This window comes from Suncus etruscus, chromosome 13 (assembly GCF_024139225.1).
Source record: "Suncus etruscus isolate mSunEtr1 chromosome 13, mSunEtr1.pri.cur, whole genome shotgun sequence".
NCBI classification, from domain to species: domain Eukaryota; kingdom Metazoa; phylum Chordata; class Mammalia; order Eulipotyphla; family Soricidae; genus Suncus; species Suncus etruscus.
Genome location: NC_064860.1, coordinates 97,957,917 through 97,982,401, shown reverse-complemented (window position 1 = coordinate 97,982,401; position 24,485 = coordinate 97,957,917). Strand labels below are relative to the sequence as shown.

Genomic DNA, 24,485 nt, shown 5'->3' with positions numbered 1-24,485 from the left:
CGTCTGCCTGAAGCCCCTGCCCTGCCCAGGGGCTAACTAGCACTGTGGCTAATAAGAGCCCCACCCACCCATCCACCCTGTCCACAAACACCCACCCTTTGTGCAAACCAGAGGGTTTATCTCAGCGTTTGCAAGAACTAGCTGGGGGCTGGGTGCTGGAACTGGGGTTGTTGGTGCCAGAGCTGTGGGGGGTGGGGTGGAGTGGGGTAAGTAGACTTTCTGCCAAGAAAAATGAAATGACTCCAGCCTGCAAAGCAAGCGCTCACCCCCTGGAAACATTCTCCCCCACTGTGTGCTTGTTTATTTGTTTGTTTGTTTTTGAGTCACACCCAATGGTGTTCAGGGGTTCCTCCTGGCTCTGCACTCAGAAATCACTCCTGGCAGGCTCAGGGGACCCTATGGGATGCCGGGAATTGAACCCAAGTTGGCTGTGTGCAGGACATACACTAAGTACAATTGCTCAGTGTTCAGGCTGACTTTTGGCTCCGTGCTCATCAGGGCTCACACCTGACTGCGCTCATTCCCTGCAGTGCTCCGGGGACCCCAGGTGTGCCAGGGTTAGAACTGAGAGGGGCTGCATGCAGGCATCTTCCCCACTGATAAAGCCATCTTCCTCACTGGGCAGAATTCAAGAGAGACCAGTCACAGTGAGCCGTGGGCAGATGAATCATCAAATCATTAAATCACTGTGTGCCCTCAGGGATGAAAGGCGAATTCCCTGAAGAAACTGTTTGTTTGTTTGTTTGTTTGTTTTTGGGTCACACTCGGTGATGCTCAGGGGTTACTCCTGGCTAGGCTCTCAGAAATCGCTCCTGGCTGGGGGGACCATGTGGGACACCTGGGGATCAAACCTCGGTCTGTCGTAGGTTACCTAAGCAAGGCTTGCACCACCGATCAGGTCCCTGAAAAAAGACTTTCTGCCCTTCCCACACTTCCGCTCCAGTTCATCCTTTCATCAAAGCTGGCTGAACCTTAGATCTCTTTTGAACTTTCTGTTTTGTTTTGTTTCAGGGCTATACCTGAAACAGTTACTCCTGGCATTGCTCTAAGGAACTGCTCCTGGCAGGCCCAGAGGACCCTATGGGATGTGGGGAATCTCAAACCAGGCAACCCTCCACCCCCACCCCTGTTCTCTCTCTGGCCTCTTAAGAACTGAACTGGGGCCCGGAGAGATAGCACAGTGGTGTTTGCCTTGCAAGCAGCCGATCCAGAACCAAAGGTGGTTGGTTCGAATCCCGGTGTCCCATATGGTCCCCCGTGCCTGCCAGGAGCTATTTCTGAGCAGACAGCCAGGAGTAACTCCTGAGCACTGCTGGGTGTGGCCTAAAAAAAAAAAACTGAACTGAAGCAGGGTTGGGAGTGTGTACTTGCTTTGGGGAGGACCAGGGTTCAGTCCCCCGTATCACATGGTCTCCTGAGCACTGCCAGAGAGTAGTACCACTAAGTGTGGCCCCAAAGCAAAATACATATATTATTTGTTTATTTTTGGTGGGGAAGTCACACCCAGTGATGCTCAGGGATTACTCCTGGCTCTGTGCTCAGAAGTTACTCCTGGGGGCCGGGAAGGTGGCGCTAGAGATAAGGTGTCTGCCTTGTAAGCTCTACCAAGGAACGGACCGCGGTTCGGCGTCCCATATGGTCCCCCCAAGCCAGGGGCGATTTCTGAGCACATAGCCAGGAGTAACCCCTGAGCGTCAAACGGGTGTAGCCCCCCCCCCAAAAAAAAAAAAGAAGTTACTCCTGGCAGGCTCAGGGGACCCTGTGGGATGCCGGGAGTCGAACCCTGGATGACCGTGTGCAAGGCCAACTTCCTCCCTGCTGCACCATAGCTTTGGTCCTCCATGAAAAAATAATTCTGGAGTCATTTGGGGAGTGAGTGAGGAATAAAAGAAAAGTCACGGGGCTGTAGTGGTGGTGCAAGCTGTAAGGCATCTGTTTTGTGCGCGCTAGCCTAGGACGGACATTGGTTCGATTCCCTGGCGTCCCATGTGGTCCCCCAAGCCAGGATCAATTTCTGAGCACATAGCCAGGAGGAGCCCTTAAGTGTTACTGGGTGTGACCATAATCTAAAAAGTCACAAGGTCTTGGCTTCCCAAAAATGGGCACAGGCAGGCTTCCGGCCACCCCTCCTTGTCAGCATCTGTTCGTCCCTATCTACTAGGTGGTCCCCTGTGCTCTTGCTGAGATGCACACAGATCTTGTCACTCCCCAGTCCCACTATCACTAGGCTCAGGGCCTCCACAGTGCTGGAGCTCAGGAGAGCGCAGGCCAGGGGGTGGCATCCAGAAGCAACTGAGAAAGAACAGGCACCCCCCCTCCCCCCCAAGGACCCAGCCTGGTTAGCTGTTTGCCAGGGACCTGGGACTTGCCTGTCAGATGTGGGCGCCTGCATCCATCAAATTTCGACTGTGGAGTCTCCGGCCTAGAGCCAGGTTCAGGTCACTTACACAGTCGGGCTCACCACAGCAGTCAAGGACAGGGGTGCACAGTAGGAGATGGGTCAGCTGCAGTGAGGGGCCATGCAGACCGTCCTAGGAGGCAGAGGAGGAGGACCCATTTAGTCTTGGGGTCTCGTCTCTCACTGTGCCTGGAATTCTCAATCGCTGCATTCCCAGGACCATGATACAGATGAACAGGCACATTTGCATTCAGGGCTCCCTCTTTTCCAAGGGGTTCATAGTGCTCGCTGTGTCACTATCCTTACCTTCGTCACCCATAGCCATCATCTGAAAACCTGCCTCGAGGTGCACATTCTATTTGAATTGCCCCTGATGCCCCTGAAACATCTTCCTGTTTCTGTCCTGAGCTGCATGGCCTCTGCAGGTGGGCAGAAAAGGGGGGTGTAAGGTGGTGGCCTTTAGCCTGCAGCCACTTTTTCCAAGGAAACCTAACTCTGGTCCAGCCTCACACATGGGGGTGTAGCCTAGTCCCACGGGGACCCCTTGGGGACCCCTTCCTTCCACCACAGGCCAGCGGGAGGCTATGGGGAATCTCAGAAGTTGAGCCATGGGGCCAGAGAGATAGCACAGCGGTAAGGCATTTATTTGCCTTGCACACGGCAGAGCTGGGTTCGATTCCCAGCATCCCATCTGGTCCCCTGAGCCTGCCCCAAAACAAAAACAAATGAACATGCAAAAAGGAGGAAGAAAGTAGGACACCTGGCTTGCTTTTCTTTTCTTTTTCTTTTTTTTTTTTTTGGGCCACACCCGGTAACACTCAGGGGTTACTCCTGGCTATGCACTCAGAAATCGCTCCTGGCTTGGGGGACCGTATGTGACACCAGGGGATCGAACCACGATCCGTCCTAGGCTAGCGCAGGCAAGGCAGGCACCTTACCTCTAGCGTCATCAAGCGGACCCCAAAGTTTTTTTGTTTTTGTTTGTTTTGCGGTCACACCCAGCAGCGATCAGGGGTTACTCCTGGCTCCATGCTCAGAAATCGCTCCTGGCAGGCTCAGGGGACCATATGGGATGCCGGGATTCGAACCATTGACCTTCTACATGCAAGGCAAACACTTTACCTCCATGCTATCTCTCCGGCTCCTTGCTTTTCTTTTCTTTTTTCTTTTTTTTTTTTTTTGTGGTTTTTGGGTCACACCCGGCAGTGCTCAGGGGTTATTTCTGGCTCCACGCTCAGAAATTGCTCCTGGCAGGCACAGAGGACCATATGGGGCGCCGGGATTCGAACTGATGACCTCCTGCATGAAAGGCAAACGCCTTACCTCCATGCTATCTCTCCGGCCCCGCTTTTCTTTACTAAAGTGTTGCCTAAGCCCTACTGCGAAGGGATGCCCAGAGACCAAGTCCAGTGTCCAATCAGAGGGTGTGAGGACACACCACTGTCTCCCTCCACCCCCCGCCCTCCCGCATCGAGCTACCAGTTCCTGACAGTCTCACCCACACCCGCAGGCTGACCCCTGCAGCTCGGCTGCTTTATGGAATAATCCCGTTTTGCTGAATAATCCGCATTACTGCATTACTGAATAATTCTGCCTCTGTGTGGCCGAAACACTCCTCAGTGCTTGCAGTTTTTGTAAGAAAAACAAAGTCACCTCCTTGGCTACATAATCTAAATGTCTACCTCTGGGGCCACGGGGCAGCTCAGGCTTTGCAGGTGTGGGAGAACGACACTTTAGAAAAGGGGTCACTCCCCGTAGACCCCCACACTGACACTGGCTGTGGCATTGGAGGTTCTCGGCAGACCCAGGTGAGGCCATGGTGGTCCTGGCATTATGGGACCTGAACAAATTTGTACCCCTGGACCCTCATACCCAACCTTTCACCCGAACTAGGCCGGCTGAGCATTATGGGCAACCGATCCCAGACAATTTGTGAGGAAGCCACGTCTCCTCAGTATCTGCTTATTCCAGTGTCTTATGCCTGCATTTGTGTGTTTCTAGAAGTTCCAGTCTCTTCCTGCTCTCTGAAGGACCCGCACTAACCATCGTGTTTTGTTCAGCACAGACTATGATGAGTGCCTGGTGAAATCAGCTCAGTCAGATGGATCCTCCCAAGGCAGAAAGGAAGGCTGAACATGATTAAGATAAATTGGAGCCAAAACTTCCCCCGAAGAGCCAGTCTGACTGACAGGTGCTAAGCCTGCCTGCGAGTAAGAGACGTGTAATTATTACTAATAAGAACTCACGGGCCCACACTTTCCTTCCCGGGGGCAGTGCGCTGAGTGCTTCAAATACCACAGCCCGTTTTTTTGCTCAGCACTCTGTGAGCACCTGACACTTTACAACAGCCCTGTGAGGTGAGGGCAGGGCCGCGCCTTTATTTATTTCAGATACATTTTACTTTGGGGCCCGAACGACAGCACAGCGGGGAGGGCGTTTGCCCTGCATCCTGGCCGACCCTGCTTCGATCCTCGGCATCCATAGGGCCCCTTGAGCCTGCCAGCGGTGATTTCTGAGCTCAGAGCCAGGAACTCCATCCCCCTGTCATGTATAAAACAGACTAGCAAGGAGCAAATCCACATTTCCACCAACAATGCAGCTTGCTATTTGGGGGGTGGGGGGTGAGGCACACCTGGCGGTGCTCTGGGCTTAGTCTTGGCTCTGCATTCAGGGATCACTCCTGGCAATGCTTGGGGGCCGTAAGAGGTGCTGGGGATCAGATGTGTGTGGGGCAAGTGCGTTCCTTACCTACTCTCCTATGGCACCAGCCCCTCTTTTTGGTTTTGGGGCCACACCTGGTTGATCTCAGGAACTGTATTTGGTACCTGCGATGGAACTTGGTTGGCTTGACCTTGCACAAGTCCCTTAACCTCTGTGCTGTATCTTCAGCTCCTGGAGAAAGGTGATTTTTTTTTTTTTGGCTCTGAGCTGGGGGATGATTATACGAGTCTGGCAGTTGACCCCTGTTCAATGCGTCTGCAGCGCCCTCAAAGCAAGTGCCTTAACCTCTGTGCTCTCTGCAGCTCCTGTTTTCCTCTTTGGGACCAGTTCCTGAACCTTTTCTCAACGACCACCCAGGACAGACTCAGGGACATAGTAAGTTGCCACGGCAACCGCCAAGGTGGGTGGCCCCGTGGTCCCAGCACGGAGGTGGGAAGGAAAGCTGCGCTCCTGGGCGAGGGTGGACGTCCAGGTCCTGCAGGGTGGACAGCCGCACAGAGGCGCAGGCAACCCCTAGCCCTGAGCACAGGGTTGGCTTTAATTTAGGCTTTACTGCAGGGCAGGTAGGCAGGGGTGCTTCCACGAAGACTTAAGAAACACTCAGTTTCTTACGGGAAAGAGCTTGAGGGTGTGTGGGCACCTGCCCTTCCTCCAGCTCCATGGGGCAGGGCCTTGTTTCCAGTGGATCTGGTCCTCCTGCAGGGAGGACTGACTGTGCCTGTGCCTGCAGGGGATGCTGGCTGGCTCTCCCGGTGCATTCTGGGAAACTCTCCTGGTGGATGCTGGGGAGACCCTTCCTAGGTCATACTTGTTGGCACCTGGGAGGATTATGGGTAATGCCTCCCTGACAAAACACTCAAGTACTTAATTTTTCCACTTTAGCAATAGCTTCTTGTGTGTTACCACACCTCACAGTCATTAGTTTTTAATAAGTGGTTTGTTTGGGCCCAAGATTTGGTCAAGATGGTAGCCTCCACTATTTCCTTGTTTCTGAGGAGAAGGTCTATGGGTGGGTGCGTTCTGGAAGGCCTGTGTTGACCTCATGGCTTTCACATCAGTGAGGCTGCCAGCAAGACCAAACCCTGTCCACTCCATCTTTTTTCTCCACACTCACTTTGCATGAATCAAGGAAGTTTTCTGTAATAGCTTCACGGTGAACATCATGTACCAGCTATAATTAATAATTAATGACTATGAACAAAGAAATGATCATCTTCTCTTCTTACAGGACTTCTGAGATCAGCAGGGTTTAGTCCCTCCCTGCCCCCAGCTGACAGACTAGGGGGCTGAGACTAGAAGATGACTGAATTGTCTGTGATCCCCAAAGACATAAGTCGTGGGAAGCCAAAACTGGAACCTGAATCTTCTGGACCTAGGGGAATAATGTTTTCACTAAACAATAATTGTTTTAGAACCTGTTTCCCCTCCAATTAGGAGAGTGATTTTTTTTTTGGGTGTTTGGGCCAAACCAGGAGGCGCTCAGGGGTTACTCCTGGCTCTGTGCTCAGAAATCACTCCTGGCAGGCACCAGGGATCATATGGGATACCAGGATTCGAACCATCATTGGTCCTGGGTCAGCTGCTTGCAAGGCAAATGCCCTATCGCTGTGCTATCTCTCCGGTCCCATAGGTGAGTGATTTCTAATAAATATAAGATTTGAAGATATAAGCAATCCAATCACTATTATAGTTGACAGTATTAGGCCTCAACAGTAATTAAGACAACGTGACTTTATCTGAATTTAAGATAAATGGTCACATGATTTGAAAAAGCACAATAAATGGATATACAAACAACCAATGACCAAAATATAATGACCAGATATATAAACCAAATGATCAAAATATATAAATAATATAATATAAACGACATTAATGTAATAAATATAAAGCCATGACCAAAATATATAAAATCACATGAATCTGGGGACCAAGGAGATAGGACAAGGGTTAAGCTCCTTGCATTGCTCGTGGCCAACCCAGGTTTGATCCCTACTACCAAATATTGCCTTCCCAGGCCCCACCAAGAGGGGAATTCTGAGTACAGAGCTAGGAATAAGTCCTGAGCACCACCCCACGCAAACTACAATTCTGACTCATAACTTCCAGGATTCTGTCCAGGAAACCAGCCATTATCTTCAGTAACAGCCCAGGAAGTCAGCTGTGGGTGGCAGGCTGACTATCGCCATAAACCAATCCGGGGACAAACAAGTAGCTCCAACAATTGGCCTCCTGGCTTCAACTGCACTCATGGGGCCAAGTTTCATAGCTGAGGGTAACAGACCAACAAGAAAAGGCTCTCTTGGCCCCAGTCCAGGCAGGAAGGACATGCAGTTCCAGGCAGCCTAGGGCAGCTTTTCTGTGCCAGTGGCCTTCCAGAGCAAAGGCCCACCTGGACTCTTTTTCAAGCACCCCCAGGTCAAGCGCTGCCTCCTCTGCCTGCCTGTGAGTCTCCCCAGAAGCACATGAAGCTAGATGAGTCTTTCTCACCCTCATGTGGTTGTTCTTTTCTTTCCACACACAAAATGGCGCTGCTTTATTAGTCCGATGGAGGAGGAAAGGCCTCACCTAGGAGTCCATCCCACCTGAGAACTCAGGCCCACCTTGCACTAGCTGGACTCTGTGTGTAAAACCCTTTTCTAGAGGCATCCAGAAAAACAAAGACAGGGCTGTTGTGGTCCCTGGAGCTAGAAATTTCTGTACCCCCAGGTTATAATGTTCTGATGAGGCAGAAAAGGTGTCATGTTTGAAGACCATGTTAGGTCAACGGGAGTTAATGTGGGTGTGTGTAGACCTGAAAAGACAAGTGTGATTAATCTATGCTAATAACCTCATCACATACATTTTACACGGCACCGCTGTCAGGCCTTTAAGGCGGAGTGGTGGATGACCATGGTGTTAGGCAACACATAGATGATAATGCAGAACTGAAGTCCTTACCTCTTTCCCTCCCAGGGGACCTTTATGAGGAGTCTGAAACTTTCTCTGGAAGCGGTCCAGTCTCTGAACCACTCTCAGGCCAGTCTCTGGGGACTTGCTTTAGTTTCCAGTGTCAGAGCGAAAAGTGGGTTAGACCTAGGCTCAGGCATTAATGTGGGTGCGTCAGGGGAGTAACCTACACCTTTGGTTTTGTGGGATCTGGGGATGGTGAGAAGGCAGTTGAGCCGGACAGCCTGAGTGTTCTCCCAGGAGACTGGAGAGCATTTTGGGTTCTGAATCGGGGAGTGCTGAAGCTACTGAGACCCGGGTGTGGAGGGGCAGAGAGGCCACTTTAGATGCTACTTGTTGCCAGGGTTTATTGGGGAAAGAAGGCCTTCACCTGGGGTGTCGGCATGGGTGTCACGACTGGAGGGCAGCCTGGAGGGGCCCATGAGAGGCTCCACGCGCATATGTGTATGCAGACACACCTGCAGCTGGCGCACCGAGCTTAGCAAGGGCTTGCATGAGGAGAGGGGACAGGAGCTGGACTCCAGTCCAGGCTCAAGGAGGGATGTCAGACCCGGAGGGGCCTTTAGTGTTGGCCCGACTGCCCGCTGGACCCCCGGGGCCCCTTTGAGAGTCCCACCCAAAAAGGGAGCCTCTTTGCAGCATCCTGCGCAGGAACCCAGCCACGTGGCTGGACCAGCTCGGCCAGCAGCTGGGCACCAAGGACACCCGCCCCAGGCCACGCCCCCAGCTCTTCCCGCCGGAAGTTGGCTCGGCGCCCTCTGGTTGCTATGACATCACCCCATCACCCGGGGCTGCCAGTGGCTCAGTCCCTCTGCTTTCGCTCCGCCGCTTCCGGGTCAGGCCACGCCCCTCCCGAATCCGGACGTACCATTGGCGGATGCTTCGCGTTGCCAAGACAGCTTCCTACCAATGACTTCTTCCTCCTTAGATTCCAACACGCCTCTCCCACCCAAGACCCGCCCTCTGTGCTCTTTCTCTACTGTGATTGGTGGACGCCTTGCGTGGCTACGACAGCCTCCTGCCAATGACTTCTCCCTTAGCATTCCGCCCCGCCTCTCCAGCTCTAGACACGCCCCTTCGCTCTTTCTCTACTGTGATTGGTGGACGCCTTGCGTTGCTAAGACAGTATTCTGCCAATGACTTCTGCCCCTTAGATTCCGCTCCGCCTCTCCCGCTCGAGACCCGCTCTCGTCGCTCTTCCTCTATGGTGATTGGTGAACGCTTCGGCTGGGAGGCGGAGCCCGTCTCCTTGGCGACGGAGGACGCGCTGTGGGTGACACAGGCGGAGGGAGCGCGGGGAGGCCCCCGGCAGAGGCGAGGCCATGTCAGACCTGGGATCCGAGGAGTTGGAGGAGGAGGGAGAGAATGACCTTGGGGTGAGGACTAGGGGTGCGGGAGGGTTCCCGGGGTGCGCGGGAGTCCGGATTCTCGTAGGGGAAAGCCCTGAAGTTGGGGCCAGGGGTGCAAAGTAAGTGAGCGTGTCTGCTGGCCACGTTCCATCTCCTGCTCCCCACTCTTCACCCCGCTCCTCGCCCTGCCGCCCACTGAATGCAGTTGCATACATTTTCTGGAAACGTCTTCCTCCTTGGATGGACGGAAGCAGTTCCCCTGGATGGCCTGAGCAAGTCAATTCAATAATAATTGTTAACAATAATAATTTGGTTTGGGGCCAGAGAGGCAGTGCTCAGGGATTACTCCTGGAAGCAGTTCCCCTGGATGACCTGAACAAGTCAATTTACTACTATTACTACCACCACCAATTTGGTTTTGGGCCACAGAGCCAGTGCTCAGGAATTACTCCTGGCTCTGCACTCAGAAATCATGGGATGCCCGGGATAAACCTAGCTGCGTGCGTGGCTAGCACCTTCCCTGCTGTCCTCTCTCTCTCTGACCTTTAAACAAGCCACTTCTCTTACAGATTAAAGGCAGGTGACAGAAAGCTGCCTCCTAAATCTTACAGCAATGCAGCGCTCATCGGGCAAGCACTGGCCTTGCCCATGTGCGGTCTTGGATTTGGTCTGAAGCTCTGCCCGCCCCTCTCCACCACAGATGAGGTGTCAGCAAAAGCTTCTGAAACTGTTCTCAGAAGTCTGAAACCACCGATGGTCCCTCCTGTCTGATCTGAACAGACCTCGGTCTTTGGAATGATCAGCTTTTGGAAGGCAGAGAAAGAAGGGTGTGAGCTGGGTCTGAAGTGGCCATCCGTGAGGACCAATGCAATCAACCAGAGGGTGCCAGGGCTGGGCTGAGAGAGAGTTGGGGCATCTTTGAGAGTTTGATTTGCCAATGCCAAGTGGGACCCCTCTTCTGTATTTGGCACCTCTGGAGCTGGCCCAGGTCTTTTAACTAGCGCTGCTGGCACATCTGGCCAGGCCTGGGAGCAGCACGGTATGGGGCCCTGGACCCTGACAGGCTGTGGCCAGTGCTGTGCAGCAGGCAAGGTCTGAAGCCCCTGTGCCTTGAAGCTGCGTCCTGGCACTCGGCTGAGCCCACACAGGCCTTTTCTTCCCACATGCCTCCCTGCCAGGCTCTTAAATAGAGCCTCAGCCTTCAGGGCAGCCTCAGGTGAAGGCTGGCCACAGCTCTAGACCAGCAAACCCTCTAGCTGTCTCTTCAAGAGTTACCCCTTTCTGGGGCCGGAGAGATAGCATGGAGGTAAGGCATTTGTCTGCATGCAGAAGGTCAGTGGTTTGAATCCCGGCATCCCATATAGTCCTCTGAGCCTGCCAGGAGCGATTTCTGAGCGTAGAGCCAGGAGTAACCTCTGAGCACTGCCAGGTGTGACCCAAAAACAAAAAGAAAAAAAAAAAAGAGTTACTCCTTTCTAAAGCCCCTAATTTTTTTTCCAGTTTCAAAGTATAGTTATGTGCCAACTCAGCAGCTCAGTTTGGGCTACACTGTGAGCTCTTTAGGCAAAGGGGGAACTTTTATACATTAAATAATCAGACCCTGAAGCAGACATGAAAGTCACTTAATATTTTTTAAATGAAGAAATATATTTTTTGGGGCCAGAGAGATAGCATGGAGGTAGGGCATTTGCCTTGCATGTAGAAGGACGGTGGTTCGAATCCTGGCATCCCATAGGGTCCCCCGAGCCTGCCAGGAGCGATTTCTTTTTTTTTTTTTTTTTTTTTTTTTGGTTTTTGGGCCACACCCGGTAACGCTCAGGGATTACTCCTGGCTATGTGCTCAGAAGTTGCTCCTGGCTTGGGGGACCATATGGGACACCGGGGGATTGAACCGCGGTCCGTCCAAGGCTAGCGCAGGCAAGGCAGGCACCTTACCTTTAGCGCCACCGCCCGGCCCCAGGAGCGATTTCTGAGCATAGAGCTGGGAGTAACTTCTGAGCGCTGCCAGGTGTGACCCAACCCTCCCAAAAGAAATATAGATATATATTTTGGGGGTCACACCTGGCAGCACTCAGGGGTTACTTCTAGTTCTGTGCTCAGGAATCTCTCCTTGTGGGCTTGGGAACCCTATGGGATGCTGAAGATGAAAGCCAGGTCAGTTGTGCAAGGCAAATGCCCTCCCTCTGTGCTATCATTCTATACATCTAACTATATTTTAACTATACATCTAACTATAACATCTTTATATTCTGTATGTGAGCAGGATCATTCTGATCATTCTGGATCTTTCCCACCTCACTGATCAGGATGCTTCTCTCTAGTTCCATCCATGAAATTTTTTCCTTTATTTTATTTATTTATTTATTTATTTATTTATTTATTTATTTATTTATTTTTTGTTTTTCGGGCCACACCCATTTGATGCTCAGGGGTTACTCCTGGCTAAGCGTTCAGAAATCGCCCCTGGCTTGGGGGGACCATATGGTACGCTGGGGGATCGAACCGCGGTCCTTCCTTGGCTAGCGCTTGCAAGGCAGACACCTTACCACTAGCGCCACCTCACCGGCCCCTCCTTTTATTTTTATTTTTATTTATTTTTATTTTTGGTTTTTGGGCCACACCCAGCGGTGCTCAGGGGTTACTCTTGGCTGTCGGCTCAGAAATAGCTCCTGGCAGGCACGGGGGACCATATGGGACACCGGGATTCGAACCAACCACCTTTGGTCCTGGATCAGCTGCTTGCAAGGCAAACGCCACTGTGCTATCTCTCCGGGCCCCTATTTTTTTTAACATTATATTTTATGCAAGGATTTTTGAGCCAATCTGCCAGACGGACAGAGTTTGTGCATTTCAGAAACCCTGGGTTGAGTGTGTCCGAAGACTCCAGAAGGTTCTGGGGAGAGAGGTGGGGGCTCATGATGCATAAGGCATTGCATGTGGTTTCCCAGCTTGGCCAGGCTTCCCGAAACACCACTGGGTGTTGACCAGGAGGCTCTGAGCATTGCTTGGTGTGGCTTTAGTGCTCCAAACCCCCAGCACAGCTGAGCAACTTTGGAACCACCGACATGCTAGGCTTCCAACCTCACTGCAAGGCAGACCCAGGCTTGGGGTCAGTGGAAGCCCTGGCGAGCGCTGGCTACACTGACCTGCCATTGCCCTGTTCTGGTCTGCACAGGAATACGAGGGAGCACGGAACGAGAATGGGGAGCGGCACGGGCACGGGAAGGCCAGGCTGCCCAACGGGGACGTGTACGAAGGGAACTATGAGTTCGGCAAGAGACACGGACAGGTCAGGTCGGAACCGGGACCAAGGGTGCTTTGCACTGCCTCTCTGTTCTGGGGACCCCTGAGAACCAGGCCCTGCCACTGTCTATCTCTGTGTCCCTAGGGGATCTACAAGTTTAAGAGTGGGGCCCGATACATCGGGGAATATTTCAGGAACAAAAAGCATGGCCAAGGCACCTTCATCTACCCAGATGGGTCACGGTATGAAGGTAAGAAGTTGCCCCATAGGATGGGATCAGAGATGGCCCTGGGGTGGGCAGTGGTTGGGCAGACATGGCTTGGCCTGGCCTGGCCTCTTCCTGGAACAGGTGGTGTGGAAGGCTGAGCGCCGGGGGTGTCCTCTTTCCTTGGGGAGGGCTTTGGGCCCTGAGCTTCGAAGGTCCTTTCCAACATCAAGGTTGTGGGTTTGTGTTTTTTTTTTTTTTTTGGTTTTTGGGCCACACCCGTTTGACGCTCAGGGGTTACTCCTGGCTATGTGCTCAGAAATCGCCCCTGGCTTGGGGGGACCATATGGGACGCCGGGGGATCGAACCTCGGTCCTTCCTTGGCTAGCGCTTGCAAGGCAGACACCTTACCTCCAGCGCCACCTACCCGGCCCCGTGTTTTTTTTTTTTGGGGGGGGGGAACACACCCAGCAGTGCTCAGGGATCATTTCTGGCAGGCTCTGGAACCATATGAAATACTGAGATCAAACTTGGGTCAGCTGCATGCAACGCAAATGCCCTCCCTGCTCTGCTCTTGCTCTGGAACCCCAGGTTGTGGGTTTAGATTTTCATGGTCCAGGTTTCAGAAGCTCTCCCCTACCTTCCTCTTTTTTGTTTTTGTTTTTGTTTTTGAGCCACACCCAGTGATGCTCAGGGGTTACTCCTGGTTGTCTGCTCAGAAATAGCTCCTGGCAGGCACAGGGGACCATATGGGACACCGGGATTCGAACCAACCACCTTTGGTCCTGGATCGGCTGCTTGCAAGGCAAACACCGCTGTGCTATCTGTCCGGGCCCTCTCCCTTTCCTTCTATTCCTGCTGCTTCCTTCCTGTGGTGTCTGGTGTCCCGAGATCTCCCATTCCAGGACCTGTCCTTGCCCTGTCTTTCTCTGTCTCTCTGTCTTGATCAGTCTGTCTCTGTGTCTCTGTGTCTCTGTGTCTCTGTCTGTCTGTCTGTCTGTCTGTCTGTCTGTCTGTCTGTCTCTCTGCTCTGCCCTGATTCTGCTCTGATTCTGACCAGGGCTCTGTCCCAGTGTTAGAGTTTGGAATTCAGGATCCGCCCCCCAAAAGACCACCTGGGAGACAGGCAGTAATGTAAATACAAAGGAGTTTATTCCAGCGTGCTGTGGTCCAACATCTCCTAAGAAATGAGGACCCAGAGAATGGCTTACACAGCAATTTTAAAGGGTCTCAAGGCTCAGTCTAGGGAATTCCTGCCTCTGAGTAGTTGATTTTTAAAATTATTGGTTCTTGGGGCCGGAGAGATAGCATGGAGGTAAGGCGTTTGCCTTTCATGCAGAAGGTCATCAGTTCGAATCCTGGCATCCCATATGGTCCCCTGTGCCTGCCAGGAGCAATTTCTGAGCATGGAACCAGGAGCAACCCCTGAGCACTGCCGGGTGTGACCCAAAAACCACACACACACACACACACACACACACACACACACACACACAAAATTATTGGTTCTTATTACTAGGTTGGGTTAGGATTGGTTGTAGTTAAATGTAGCATCAGATGGACAGCTGGATAGGCTGCAGCCCCCAGCATCTGGCTTTCTATCCGTTGCTGTAGACCCAGGGTGCGGTTGTCATCTGGCCATCTGTCAGCTGCTGTTGAGACTTATATGGGTGTGATTCCTGGTTGGTTCCAGGAACTGGCTGTTCTCTGGGCCCAGTCTTTCTATTTTAATTTACGACCTATCATGGCTACACTCATGTTCACAGCAAGTCTAGGTTTACAGTTAATTCCTAAATCCAACTTCGGATTCTAACATAGAACTCAACACCAGGAAGGCACTTGCTTGGTGCCATATTTCTGACACCCCCATGCAACACACTCCATGGTCACCTGGTGATCAATATCAGATTCCAAAGCGGGTGAGGTCAGGTTTGAACAAAATATGTTTGGGGCTGGAGCAATAGCGCAGTGAGGAGGGCATTTACCTTGCATGTGAGTAATCCGAGTTTGATCCTTGGCATCTCATAGGGTACCCGAACCTGCCAGGAGTGATTCCTGAGTGCAGAGTCAGTAACAACCTCTGAGCACCACTAGGTGTAGTCCCAAACCCAAACAAATAGAAAAAGTTTGTCTTCTCCTGCAGTGCTCAGGGCCCCCTGGACCACTTTCCCAGGGCCCGCATGGGGCTGGGTATGGAATTTGGGGTCCCCCACGTGCAATCCAGACAGTCCAGTCCTCGAAGCCACTTTCCTGACCCAGTGCAAGTGGCTTGGAAACTGGCAGAGGATTCCAGGGGGTCCTGGGCCTTTGTGAATGATGCTCGAATCCTGACTGTGGCTCTGCCAAGTTCATCAGGGCCCCCAGGAGATCTGCACCCCGCTGCTTGTGGGGTGATGCGACTCTCCACCTGAGCACCCCAAAGGTCTGCAGCAAAAAAAGGGAAGAAGCTTCATGGGCCCAAATGGGAGGCAGAGTGTGTGAGGGGAGCTCAAAACTGCCCCCTGCACCCCTCCATACCTTCTCTCTTCACTTTAAGGGGATACTCATTAGTCCCAGGAAGGGGAGGAATGGGGAACACTGATCAGCGTGTGGCTTGGACTCAGTGTCCCTGCTGTCTGCGTGACTTTCTGGGGACCAGTGGGTGCTCCCGGCTGTGCTCTTGCTGACCTGTTCCCGGGTACCAGGTGCTTCAGTGTAAGTGGCTGGGTGAGTGGCAGGTGAAGGGCAAAGGCACCAGATTTGTGGGTTCTCGCCAAGTAGGGCCCACCCTACAGAAACCTCAGGAGGGAGAGTGTCCTGTGCTGACAACAGGGACACCCCAACCCCCAGCATCTGTTTCCCCCAAATGCAGGACACTCAGGAATCCCACCCCCACCTCAGCCAGCCCAGGTCAGCCACAGGGACAGAGCCAGGGCAGGTCACAGGGCTGTGGCACCAAGGGGAGGCATCTCTGTCCCTCTCGGGGGGGGGGGGGGGTTTCTGACATGCCCAAAGTTGCCCTGCCCTGGCCCTCTGATTTTCTTTTTCTTTTTTGTTTTGGGGCCACACCCAGCAGTGCTCAGGGGTTCCTCCTGGGTCTGGACTCAGGAATCACTCCTGGCAGGCTGAAGGGGCCATGTGGGATGCTGGGGCTCGAACCCAGGTTGGTCGTGTGCAAGGCAAACGCCCTCCATGCTGTGCTGTCTCTCTGGCCGACTGGATTTTTTTTTTCCAACTGGATTTTTTAACTTAGCTCAGGAGCTACTCTTATCCCCCACCTTTTTGCCTCATTCCTGGGTGCTGGCATGTGGGAACAAAACCCACGTAGGCATCCGAGCACATCCACGCTCAGGAGAAGGGACGATGAAGGTTTTTGTCTGTTCGTGGGTGACTTGCTATCTAAGGTCAGACGTGGCCACATTAATTTTAGCTCCTCGAGGGAAGCAGCTGTTTGCCTGGGCCTGTCTTTTCTGGGACTGTATTGGTTGCTGACCACCGTCTCCCCAGGGCCAAAGGGTCCCTGTAGTTGCTGAACTTACCTAGTGGGGGTTTGGAGAGGGGGCTGGGGACATCCCGGGGGCAGAAGAAGCAGTTGATCCCTCCATAGGGCCCTCCCTTCCCAGCAAAACTCAAGCCCACATGAGGCTGTTCTGGTCACCCCACTGCTGCTCAGGGGCCTGGGGGCCAGGGCCACGTGCTGGGGTCCACATGGGCCTGTAGCCTTCAGCACCAAGGCTGCAGCAGCCCCCTATTTTTTTTTTTACGGGGGTTTTGAACCACACCTAATGATGCTCAGTGTTCCTCCTGGCTCAGAAATCACTCCTGATGGTGTTCGGGAGACCCTCTGGATGCCAGGGATCGAACACGGGTTGGCTGCGTGCAAGTCAAGACTGTGCCCTTGCTCTGGCCCCTGCATCAGCCCTTCATGCCACCTGCTGGACGGAATTAGAAGCTGGGGTGAGGGGGCAGGGCCAGGAGGCTGTGGGGGCCAGAGCTGTCGCCCACATTAGTTTTGGCCCCGGGCAAGGAAGGCTTGAGCCAGGGGGACCTGGAAACACTTGGAAAAACACACGAGGAAGCCCCAAGGAGCAGCCCGCCAACCCTGCTCTGTACATCCAGCTGCTATACTGCCCCAGACAGCGACTGTCACCTATGGGTCTGGGGGCGCAGACAAAACCTTGTTGGTTGTACAGGCACCTGAGTGGGTGTGTGGTGTCAGGAGGGGCAGCGGATCATAGCTCTGGGCTGGACTCTCCTGCATCTCTGTCCTTCCTTCCTTCCTTCCTTCCTTCCTTCCTTCCTTCCTTCCTTCCTTCCTTCCTTCCTTCCTTCCTTCCTTCCTTCCTTCCTTCCTTCCTTCCTTCCTTCCTTCCTTCCTTCCTTCCTTCCTTCCTTCCTTCCTTCCTCCCTCCCTCCCTCCCTCCCTCCCTCCCTCCCTCCCTCCCTCCCTCCCTCCTCCCTCCCTCCCTCCTTCCCTCCCTCCCTCCTTCCCTTATTTTTGGTTTTTGGGTCACACCCAGCAGCGCTCAGGGGTTCTTCCTGGCTCTATGCTCAGAAATCACTCCTAGCAGGCTTGGGGGACCATATGGGATGCCGGAATTCCAACCACCATCCTTCTGTATGCAAGCAATTGCCCTACCTCCATGCTCTCTCTCCGGTCCCCTCTTTCTTTTAATTTAAATTTAATTTAATTGAAATCAATGTGATTTACAAAGTCCTTCATAGTTGGGTTTAGGACATACAATGAATCAGAGACAACCCCACCACCAGTGTCGACCTACCTCCTCCATGTTCCTTGAGTGTATCTTAGCCACCACTCTTTGCCCCCCAACCTGCCAGTATAACAGGCCCATTTAAAGTTGAGATTGCTAGAGTTTGGGTCTCTTGATTCCATTGTTGTTGACTTTGGCTTGGATATTTAGTTCTGTCCTTTCTTATTTCCACTAATGCACCTGAGACCACTTGACCCCTGGCCCCCACTCTTTTTTTTTTTATTTTCCCCTTCTAAATTTTATAGAAAAAGTACAGAGATATGAGGTAAAACATTAATTTGTGTCCCAAGATTTCTATGATTCTAGGTGCAGCAAAAGTGGGGAAAATAGAGGACTCAAGTGATAGCACAGCAATAAGGCATTTGCCTTGCATCCAGACAATCTGGGACTGACCCTGGTTCGATTTCTGGCATCCCATATGGTCCCCTGAGCCTGCCAGGAGCAATTTTTGAGCGTAGAGTCAGGAGTAAACCCTGAGCACCACCGGGGGTGACCTCCCTCCGCCAAAAAAACAAAAACAAAAACAAAAAGGTGAAAAAATAGAAAAAAAAAAACTTTGGCCTAAAAACAGGGTGTTCCCTACCCACGAAGCATCCATCCTACGATAAGACCAACTATAGGCTCCAGGCATACAAAGTTGTCTAACTCCAAAATCTTTCCTCATGGTCAGGAAAAGTTCTCTCCAATCACGGTGTGGCAGTCAGGCTTCAGTAACTGGAGATCTTGGTTTTTGCACTGACCCTCTGTCGAAGTCAGGGCCCGCTCCTATTTTTGCAATTGTCCCCTTGCAGTGTGGCCACTGGCAGAGGTACAAGACCACCTGTCCGTGGCAACCCTGCCACTCGCTGTGTTGCAGGGGAGTGGGCTAACGACCAGCGGCATGGCCATGGTGTGTATTTCTACGTCAACAACGACACCTACACTGGGGAGTGGCTCAACCACCAAAGGTGCGTGTCTCCCCTTGTCCACCCAACATTATGTCCCTCCAACCCAGTCCTGCTCATCATCCATCCAACCCTGAGATTGGGGGTATCCCTGGGTGCTGCAGATCCCTCCACCCCCCTGACCCTTTACCATTCTGCCTCACTACCTGGGGCTTCCTGAGAATCGGGTACGGGACACCCATAGGAAAGGGGGTGAGGCAGGGTGAACCCTGTGGGAGGCCCAGAGGCTTGTGGGCCTCCACCCCGAGCCACATCATGGCATGTGCAGTGAGCCCAGTGAACCCTTTCCACCAGGCACGGGCAGGGCACCTATTACTACGCTGAGACGGGCAGCAAGTATGTGGGGTCCTGGGTGCATGGGCAGCAGGAGGGGCCGGCAGAGCTCGTGCACCTCAACCACAGGTTCCAGGGAAAGTTCCTCAACAAGAACGTGAGTGGGGAGCCTACGGGTGTAGACTGGGAGGGGCCCGTGGGTGTACCCTGAGAGGGTTAGGATCCCAATGGGGCAGACTGGTGGGGGGCAGGACCCCGGAACCTCCCCTCACTGTAATTCTCTCCTCCGTCCTGTTGGAGGGCTCCGTGCCCACATTGGCTTGTGTGTGGGGGGAAGGCTGGCTGAGCTGGGCCTGGATGGTGCAAAGCCAGCAGATGTGCACACGGGATGGAGGACTCCAACTGTCTGAACACTCATGTGGGCTGCAGGAACACCCCAGAATATTCAGAGCCACCTGTTGTGGCCCAGCATCTTCCAGAGCATACAGTACCGTCCCTGGAACAAAGTATTCCAAGTTAGAGGGAAACTTCCAGAGGTCAGGGAAATGCCCCCCACACCATTCCCTCCTAGCCCCTCTCCCCACTCCAGCCCCAGAGTTCAGGCTCTTCCCAGACCTCGCTTTGTCTTCTCATTGGAATCTGCACACGGGTCATGCCAGCACCTCACACTGGAGTTTTCCTGAGGGTGAAGGGCAGGTGGGTATGAGACAGGCAGCAGGCCTCGAGAGATGCAGTGTAGATGGAAGAGACCCAATCCCGGGCAGGATGAGATGGAGAGGCGCAGTGTAGATGGAGAGTCGGAAGAGTGCAGTGACCACAGAGCCACTCACTCTGGGCGGCTGGCAGGGACACAAATGTGCCCGCTGGACTGTCCACCACTTTCCTCATGCCCACCTTCCTCTTCCACACACCTATAGCTGGACCCTGTACACACAAGTCTGCGCATATATGCATGCCACCTACATGTTCATGTATTCACGTGCCCACGCAAATGCTCTATACCCACTGCACATGCGTGCCTACTCCTGCTATACCCATTCCCAACACACACATACACACACCTGGACACACCTGAAGCCTCGAACAGAATTTACACAGTTGATGCCATGTGCTTTTGGGGGTTGGTTTTGGGTCACACCTGGCGGTGCTCAGGGCTGACTCCTGGTTCTGCACTCAGGGCTCACTTCTGCCTCTCTACTCAGGGCTCATTCCTGGAGGGGATCAGGGTTTCATATGTAGTGCCAGGGATCGAACCCAGGTCTGCCACGTGCAAGGCACCTGCTGCCTCTCTGCGCCATCTCTCCAGTTCTTTCTCTTCTCCCCCTGTGCCTGTGGGAGTTGCTGGTTGAGCTGTTGGCTGTGCCAGCCTTGCTGACTGTTCCAGTGGTCCTCAAACTACAGCCTGCGGGCCACATATTGTATTTGTTCCCGTTTTGTTTCTTCATTTGAAAATAAGATATATGCAAAAAAAAAAAAAAAAAAGAAAGAAAAAAAAAGAAAAAGAAAAAGAAAATAAGATATATGCAGTGTGCATAGGATTTGTTCATAGCTTTTGTTTTTACTATAGTCCGGCCCTCCAACGATCTGAGGGACAGTGAATTGGCCCCTGTTTAAAAGTTTGAGGACCACTGGTTGAAACCATTCCAGACCCTGGCAGCGTCTCACAGGTCCTCGACCACCTCGGTCACCTCCAGCCTCGAGTGGGTGGGCAGGATTGCCGTGGGGAGGGTGCCTCTCGTCTCTTGTGGGTCCCCCATGTCTGCCCTCACTCCTCTTCCTGTGCCTGGCTGATCCTCGCCCAGATGGAAGTGGTTCACTCTCACTTCCAGGCCTTAAACCTTTGGGATGGAAAAACAGTGCAGGGCTGGGCTGTGGCTTCGCAGGGCAGGGCAGGGCAGGGCAGGGCAGGGCAGGGCAGGGCAGGGCAGAGAGGGCTCCGGAAGTCAGTGAGCCCCTGGCGGGTTGTGTTCCCAAAGGGAGAAGGAAGTGGGCAGAGTGAGGGCAGAAAGGGTGAGGGGTGGAGGAAAGACGCCCAGTTTGTCTTGTCTCTGTCCTGTAGGTGGAGACAAACACTGGGACACATGCTGAGATGCAAGAGGGCAGCCCAGATGGGGAAAGGGGAAGGGAAAAGGCCTTTCAGGGTGGCGAAGGGAAATGGCAGGTGCAGCCCGTCGAAAAGGTCCCTGAGGAAAGGGAGGATCCAGGGGAGGACAGGCGGGTCTTGTCAGCGCAGGGTGAGGCGCTTCCCCTAGTCAAGATCCTCAGTGGAGTGTGGAGGTCAAGCTGTGGAGCACACAGCTCAGGCAGGGTGTTGTGCAGCTGACACGTGTGTGCATGTGTGTGTGTGTGTTCATATGTGTGTGTGGTGCCCAGCCTGAAGCCAGGGCCTCTCACGTCCCACTTGCCAGGTCTCCGAACCTCAAAGCAAATCTAAATATTGTGGATTATTCACACCTCAAAGAAATGTGCTTTGAGGCCGGAGAGATAGCACAGCAGAAGGGCGTTTGCCTTGCAAGCAGCCAATCCAAGACGGATGGTGGTTTGAATCCCGGCATCCCATATGCTCCCCTGAGCCTGTCAGAATTTCTGAGCACAGAGCCTGGAGGAAACCCTGAGCACTGCCGGGTGTGACCCTAAAACAAAACAAAAAAGAAATGTGCTTTGTTTTGAAAATAGTTCATACACACTTGCCTCTTAAAAAGGCCTAACCCAGAGTCAGAGCGATGACGTAGTGGTAGGGTGTTTGTAGCGGTAGGGTGTTTGCCTTTTACGTGGCTGACCCAGGACAGATCATCCCATATGGTCCCTCAAGCCAGGAGCGATTTCTGACTGCTTAGCCAGGAGTAACCTCTGAGCATCACTGGGTGTGGCCCCCAAACTCCCCCCCCAAACAAAACAAAACAAAACAAAAAGAAGGTGTAACTCTGGTCTGGTTTGATAGCACACCACGGAAGCGTTTGCCTTGACACAGCTGACCTGGGTTCTATCCCTGGCATCCCGTAGGGTCCCAAAGAATCATCAGGGGCAATTCCTGAGTGCAGAGCCAGGAGTAACCCTTGAGAACTGCCGGATGTAGCCTTTGAAAAATAAAAAGCCAAGGGCCTGGAGAGTTAGCACAGCGGTATTTGTCTTGCAAGCAGCCGATCCAGAACCAAAGGTGGTTGGTTCGAATCCCAGTGCCCCATGTGGTCCCCCGTGCCTGCCAGGAGCTATTTCTAAGCAGACAGCCAGGAGTAACTGCTGAGCACCGCCGGGTGTGGCCCAAAAACCAAAAAAAAAAAAAAAAAAAAAAAAAAAAAAAAAAAAAAAAGCCAAGAAAATAAAGTGGCACAAAGCAGTTTTGGGCTGGGTGGTGCCCCGGCCCCACGTCTAGAAATGTCCATCCCTGCGGACTCTCTCTGGGCTTTGGCAGGGGGCGGTTTTATAAGGGGGGGCTGTAGGAGGAGCTGTGTTCCGTGTTCCCTCTCTGGGATGGCCATGGCCCACGAAGGACTTCCTTTGCTCTTCCTCACTGGCAGCCTGTGGGCCCCGGGAAGTACGTGTTCGACATGGGCTGTGAGCAGCACGGGGAGTACCGCCTGACTGACGTGGTGAGTGTCCGTGGCTCCACTGGGCACTGGGCTGGTAGTCAGCGGGACAGTGGCTGGGGCTTCCTGTGAGGGGGTTTGAGGGTCCTTGATTACAATGGAGACAGAGCAAAGGAACCCAGGGTTTTGGCCAGCGCCCCTACTGGGAAATGGCTTGGGCCAGCCAGCATAGAGGTTCCTTCCTTCTAGGTTTTTTTGTTTGATTCCTGGGTCACATTCAGCAACGCTCAGGGGTTACTCCTGGTTCTGCGCTCAGGAATTATTCCTGGAGGGCTCATGGGACCATATGGGATGCTGAGGATTGGGCATGCCAGGCAGATGTCTTCCCTGCTGTGATCTAGCTCTAGCCATTGTTTGCTTTCACTTAAAGTGAGGGAGGTTCTCGGAGCTGGAGTAGTGGTGCAAGTGATAGGCCGTTTGCCTTGCACGCACTAGCCTAGGACAGACAATGGTTCGATCTCCTGGCATCCCATATGGTCCCCCAAGCTAGGAGCGACTTCTGAGCGCATAGCCAGGAGTAACCCCTGAGTGTTACTGGGTGTGGCCCAAAAATCAACCAACCAAACAAACAAAAGCAACAACAACAAAAAAGAGCAGCTGGGGATAGTTCTGGTCCCTGGGGACTCCCCAGCTAGGGTTCTGCCCCAAGGAGCAGCTGGGCCCGACCTCTGATCCTGGTCCCCGAGCCTCGGGCCCCGTCTGCATCCCATATGGGCTGGTGACAGGCCATCGTGTGTGGGACAGGAGAGGGGAGAAGACGAAGAGGAGGAAGAGGCACTGATGACCTTTGTGCCTAAGTGGAAAGCCACCAAGATCACCGAGCTGGCCCTGTGGACACCGACGCTCCCCGAGGACAAGATGTCTGAGGAAAAGAGTGGCCAGGAGGAGACGGAGCTAGAGGGTGAGGCATGGAAGGATGTGGGGCCCCGCGCAGGCTGAGGGCTCAAGGGTGGGATACGGGATGGCCACTGGTCCTGCCTCCCTCTGCCCCCAGCAGGCACCACTGAGCTTCCCGAGCCCTCAGGGGACTTTTCCGATGACGCGGAGACAGAGTCCAAGGCCGGCGAGGATGAGGAGATCAGAGACGACTATGGGGCCAGCGAACTCCTCGAAGACAACTTAGACTTGGGTGTGTTTGGGGCCGGAGGTGCTCCAGGCGCATCCAGGGGCAGAGGAGGCCCCACTCGGCGCTAAGGCCTGGCCCTCAGGATATGTCCATGAGGAGTGGAGAGCTGGGAGCCAGGAGCCAGCTGGGAGCCACGGGTGGGCATCAGGGGTGCAGCTGGGCAGAGCCTGGAGCTGACAGGGGCCACGTCTAAGTTGGCCTGGCTGAGGAAGGAAAGGAGGAAGGAAAGGCCCAGATGGAGCACTTGGCTCCTCCACCTCCTCCTCCATCTCCTCTCCTCTCCATACTGCTGGGGGCACTGTAACCAGCAAACACTGTGCTTAGAGCCCAGGACACACATGCACTCCAGCAGACATTCTCGACAGGAGCTGCCCATGGGACTCTCAGCCTTCAGGGCAGAGGTGGATGTGGGCTTTAGCAGGCTCAGGGATGGCCCCACATGTGCCTTTGTGCTTGGTCTCTGTCACTACCCTGATATCCCGGCATCCCATAGGGTTCCCTAGCCTGCTTGGAGTGATTCCTGGGTGCAGAGCCAGGAGTAACCCCCAAACAGACAAACAGAAACAGCAGAACAAGCATATTCACCTGCCCTCCCTTCCTCCCTTCCCCAGGGAATTCTGCTTTGGAGGAAGAGGAACCCAGGCAGGCCGACCTGACCGAGTGAGCCGGAGCTGAAAGAGGGGCAGGACCCCAGCGAGGCAGTGGGGACCCACTTCCAGCTGCCACATTGGGTCCCTGAAGCCCTGCACAGATCTATAAAGGAGTCTCAGCTGTGTGTTGGCTTGGCTCAGAGTTGCCTGGTGCTTGGGGCAGGTGCTGGGAAGGGGATGTGGGCATCACCCTCTTTGGGCATGATGTGTGTATGTACCAAGACTGTCTCTGCATGTGTGTGTGTGTGTGTGTGTGTGTGTGTGTGTGTGTGTGTGTTAGCTGGGCGG

The 24,485-nt window shown here is 53.5% G+C and overlaps 1 protein-coding gene across 1 annotated transcript; it reads left to right on the top strand.

Moving 5' to 3' along the window:
- The first annotated feature begins 9,355 nt into the window (after positions 1 to 9,355).
- On the top strand, positions 9,356 to 24,322 carry RSPH1 (radial spoke head component 1). Its single transcript, XM_049785441.1, has 9 exons — positions 9,356 to 9,444; positions 12,593 to 12,706; positions 12,806 to 12,911; positions 18,474 to 18,564; positions 18,856 to 18,991; positions 22,353 to 22,424; positions 23,166 to 23,322; positions 23,416 to 23,550; positions 24,159 to 24,322. The coding sequence occupies exons 1-9, from the start codon at positions 9,391 to 9,393 to the stop codon at positions 24,209 to 24,211; spliced, it is 918 nt and encodes a 305-aa protein (XP_049641398.1). The 5' UTR covers positions 9,356 to 9,390; the 3' UTR covers positions 24,212 to 24,322.
- The last annotated feature ends 163 nt before the right edge of the window (positions 24,323 to 24,485 follow it).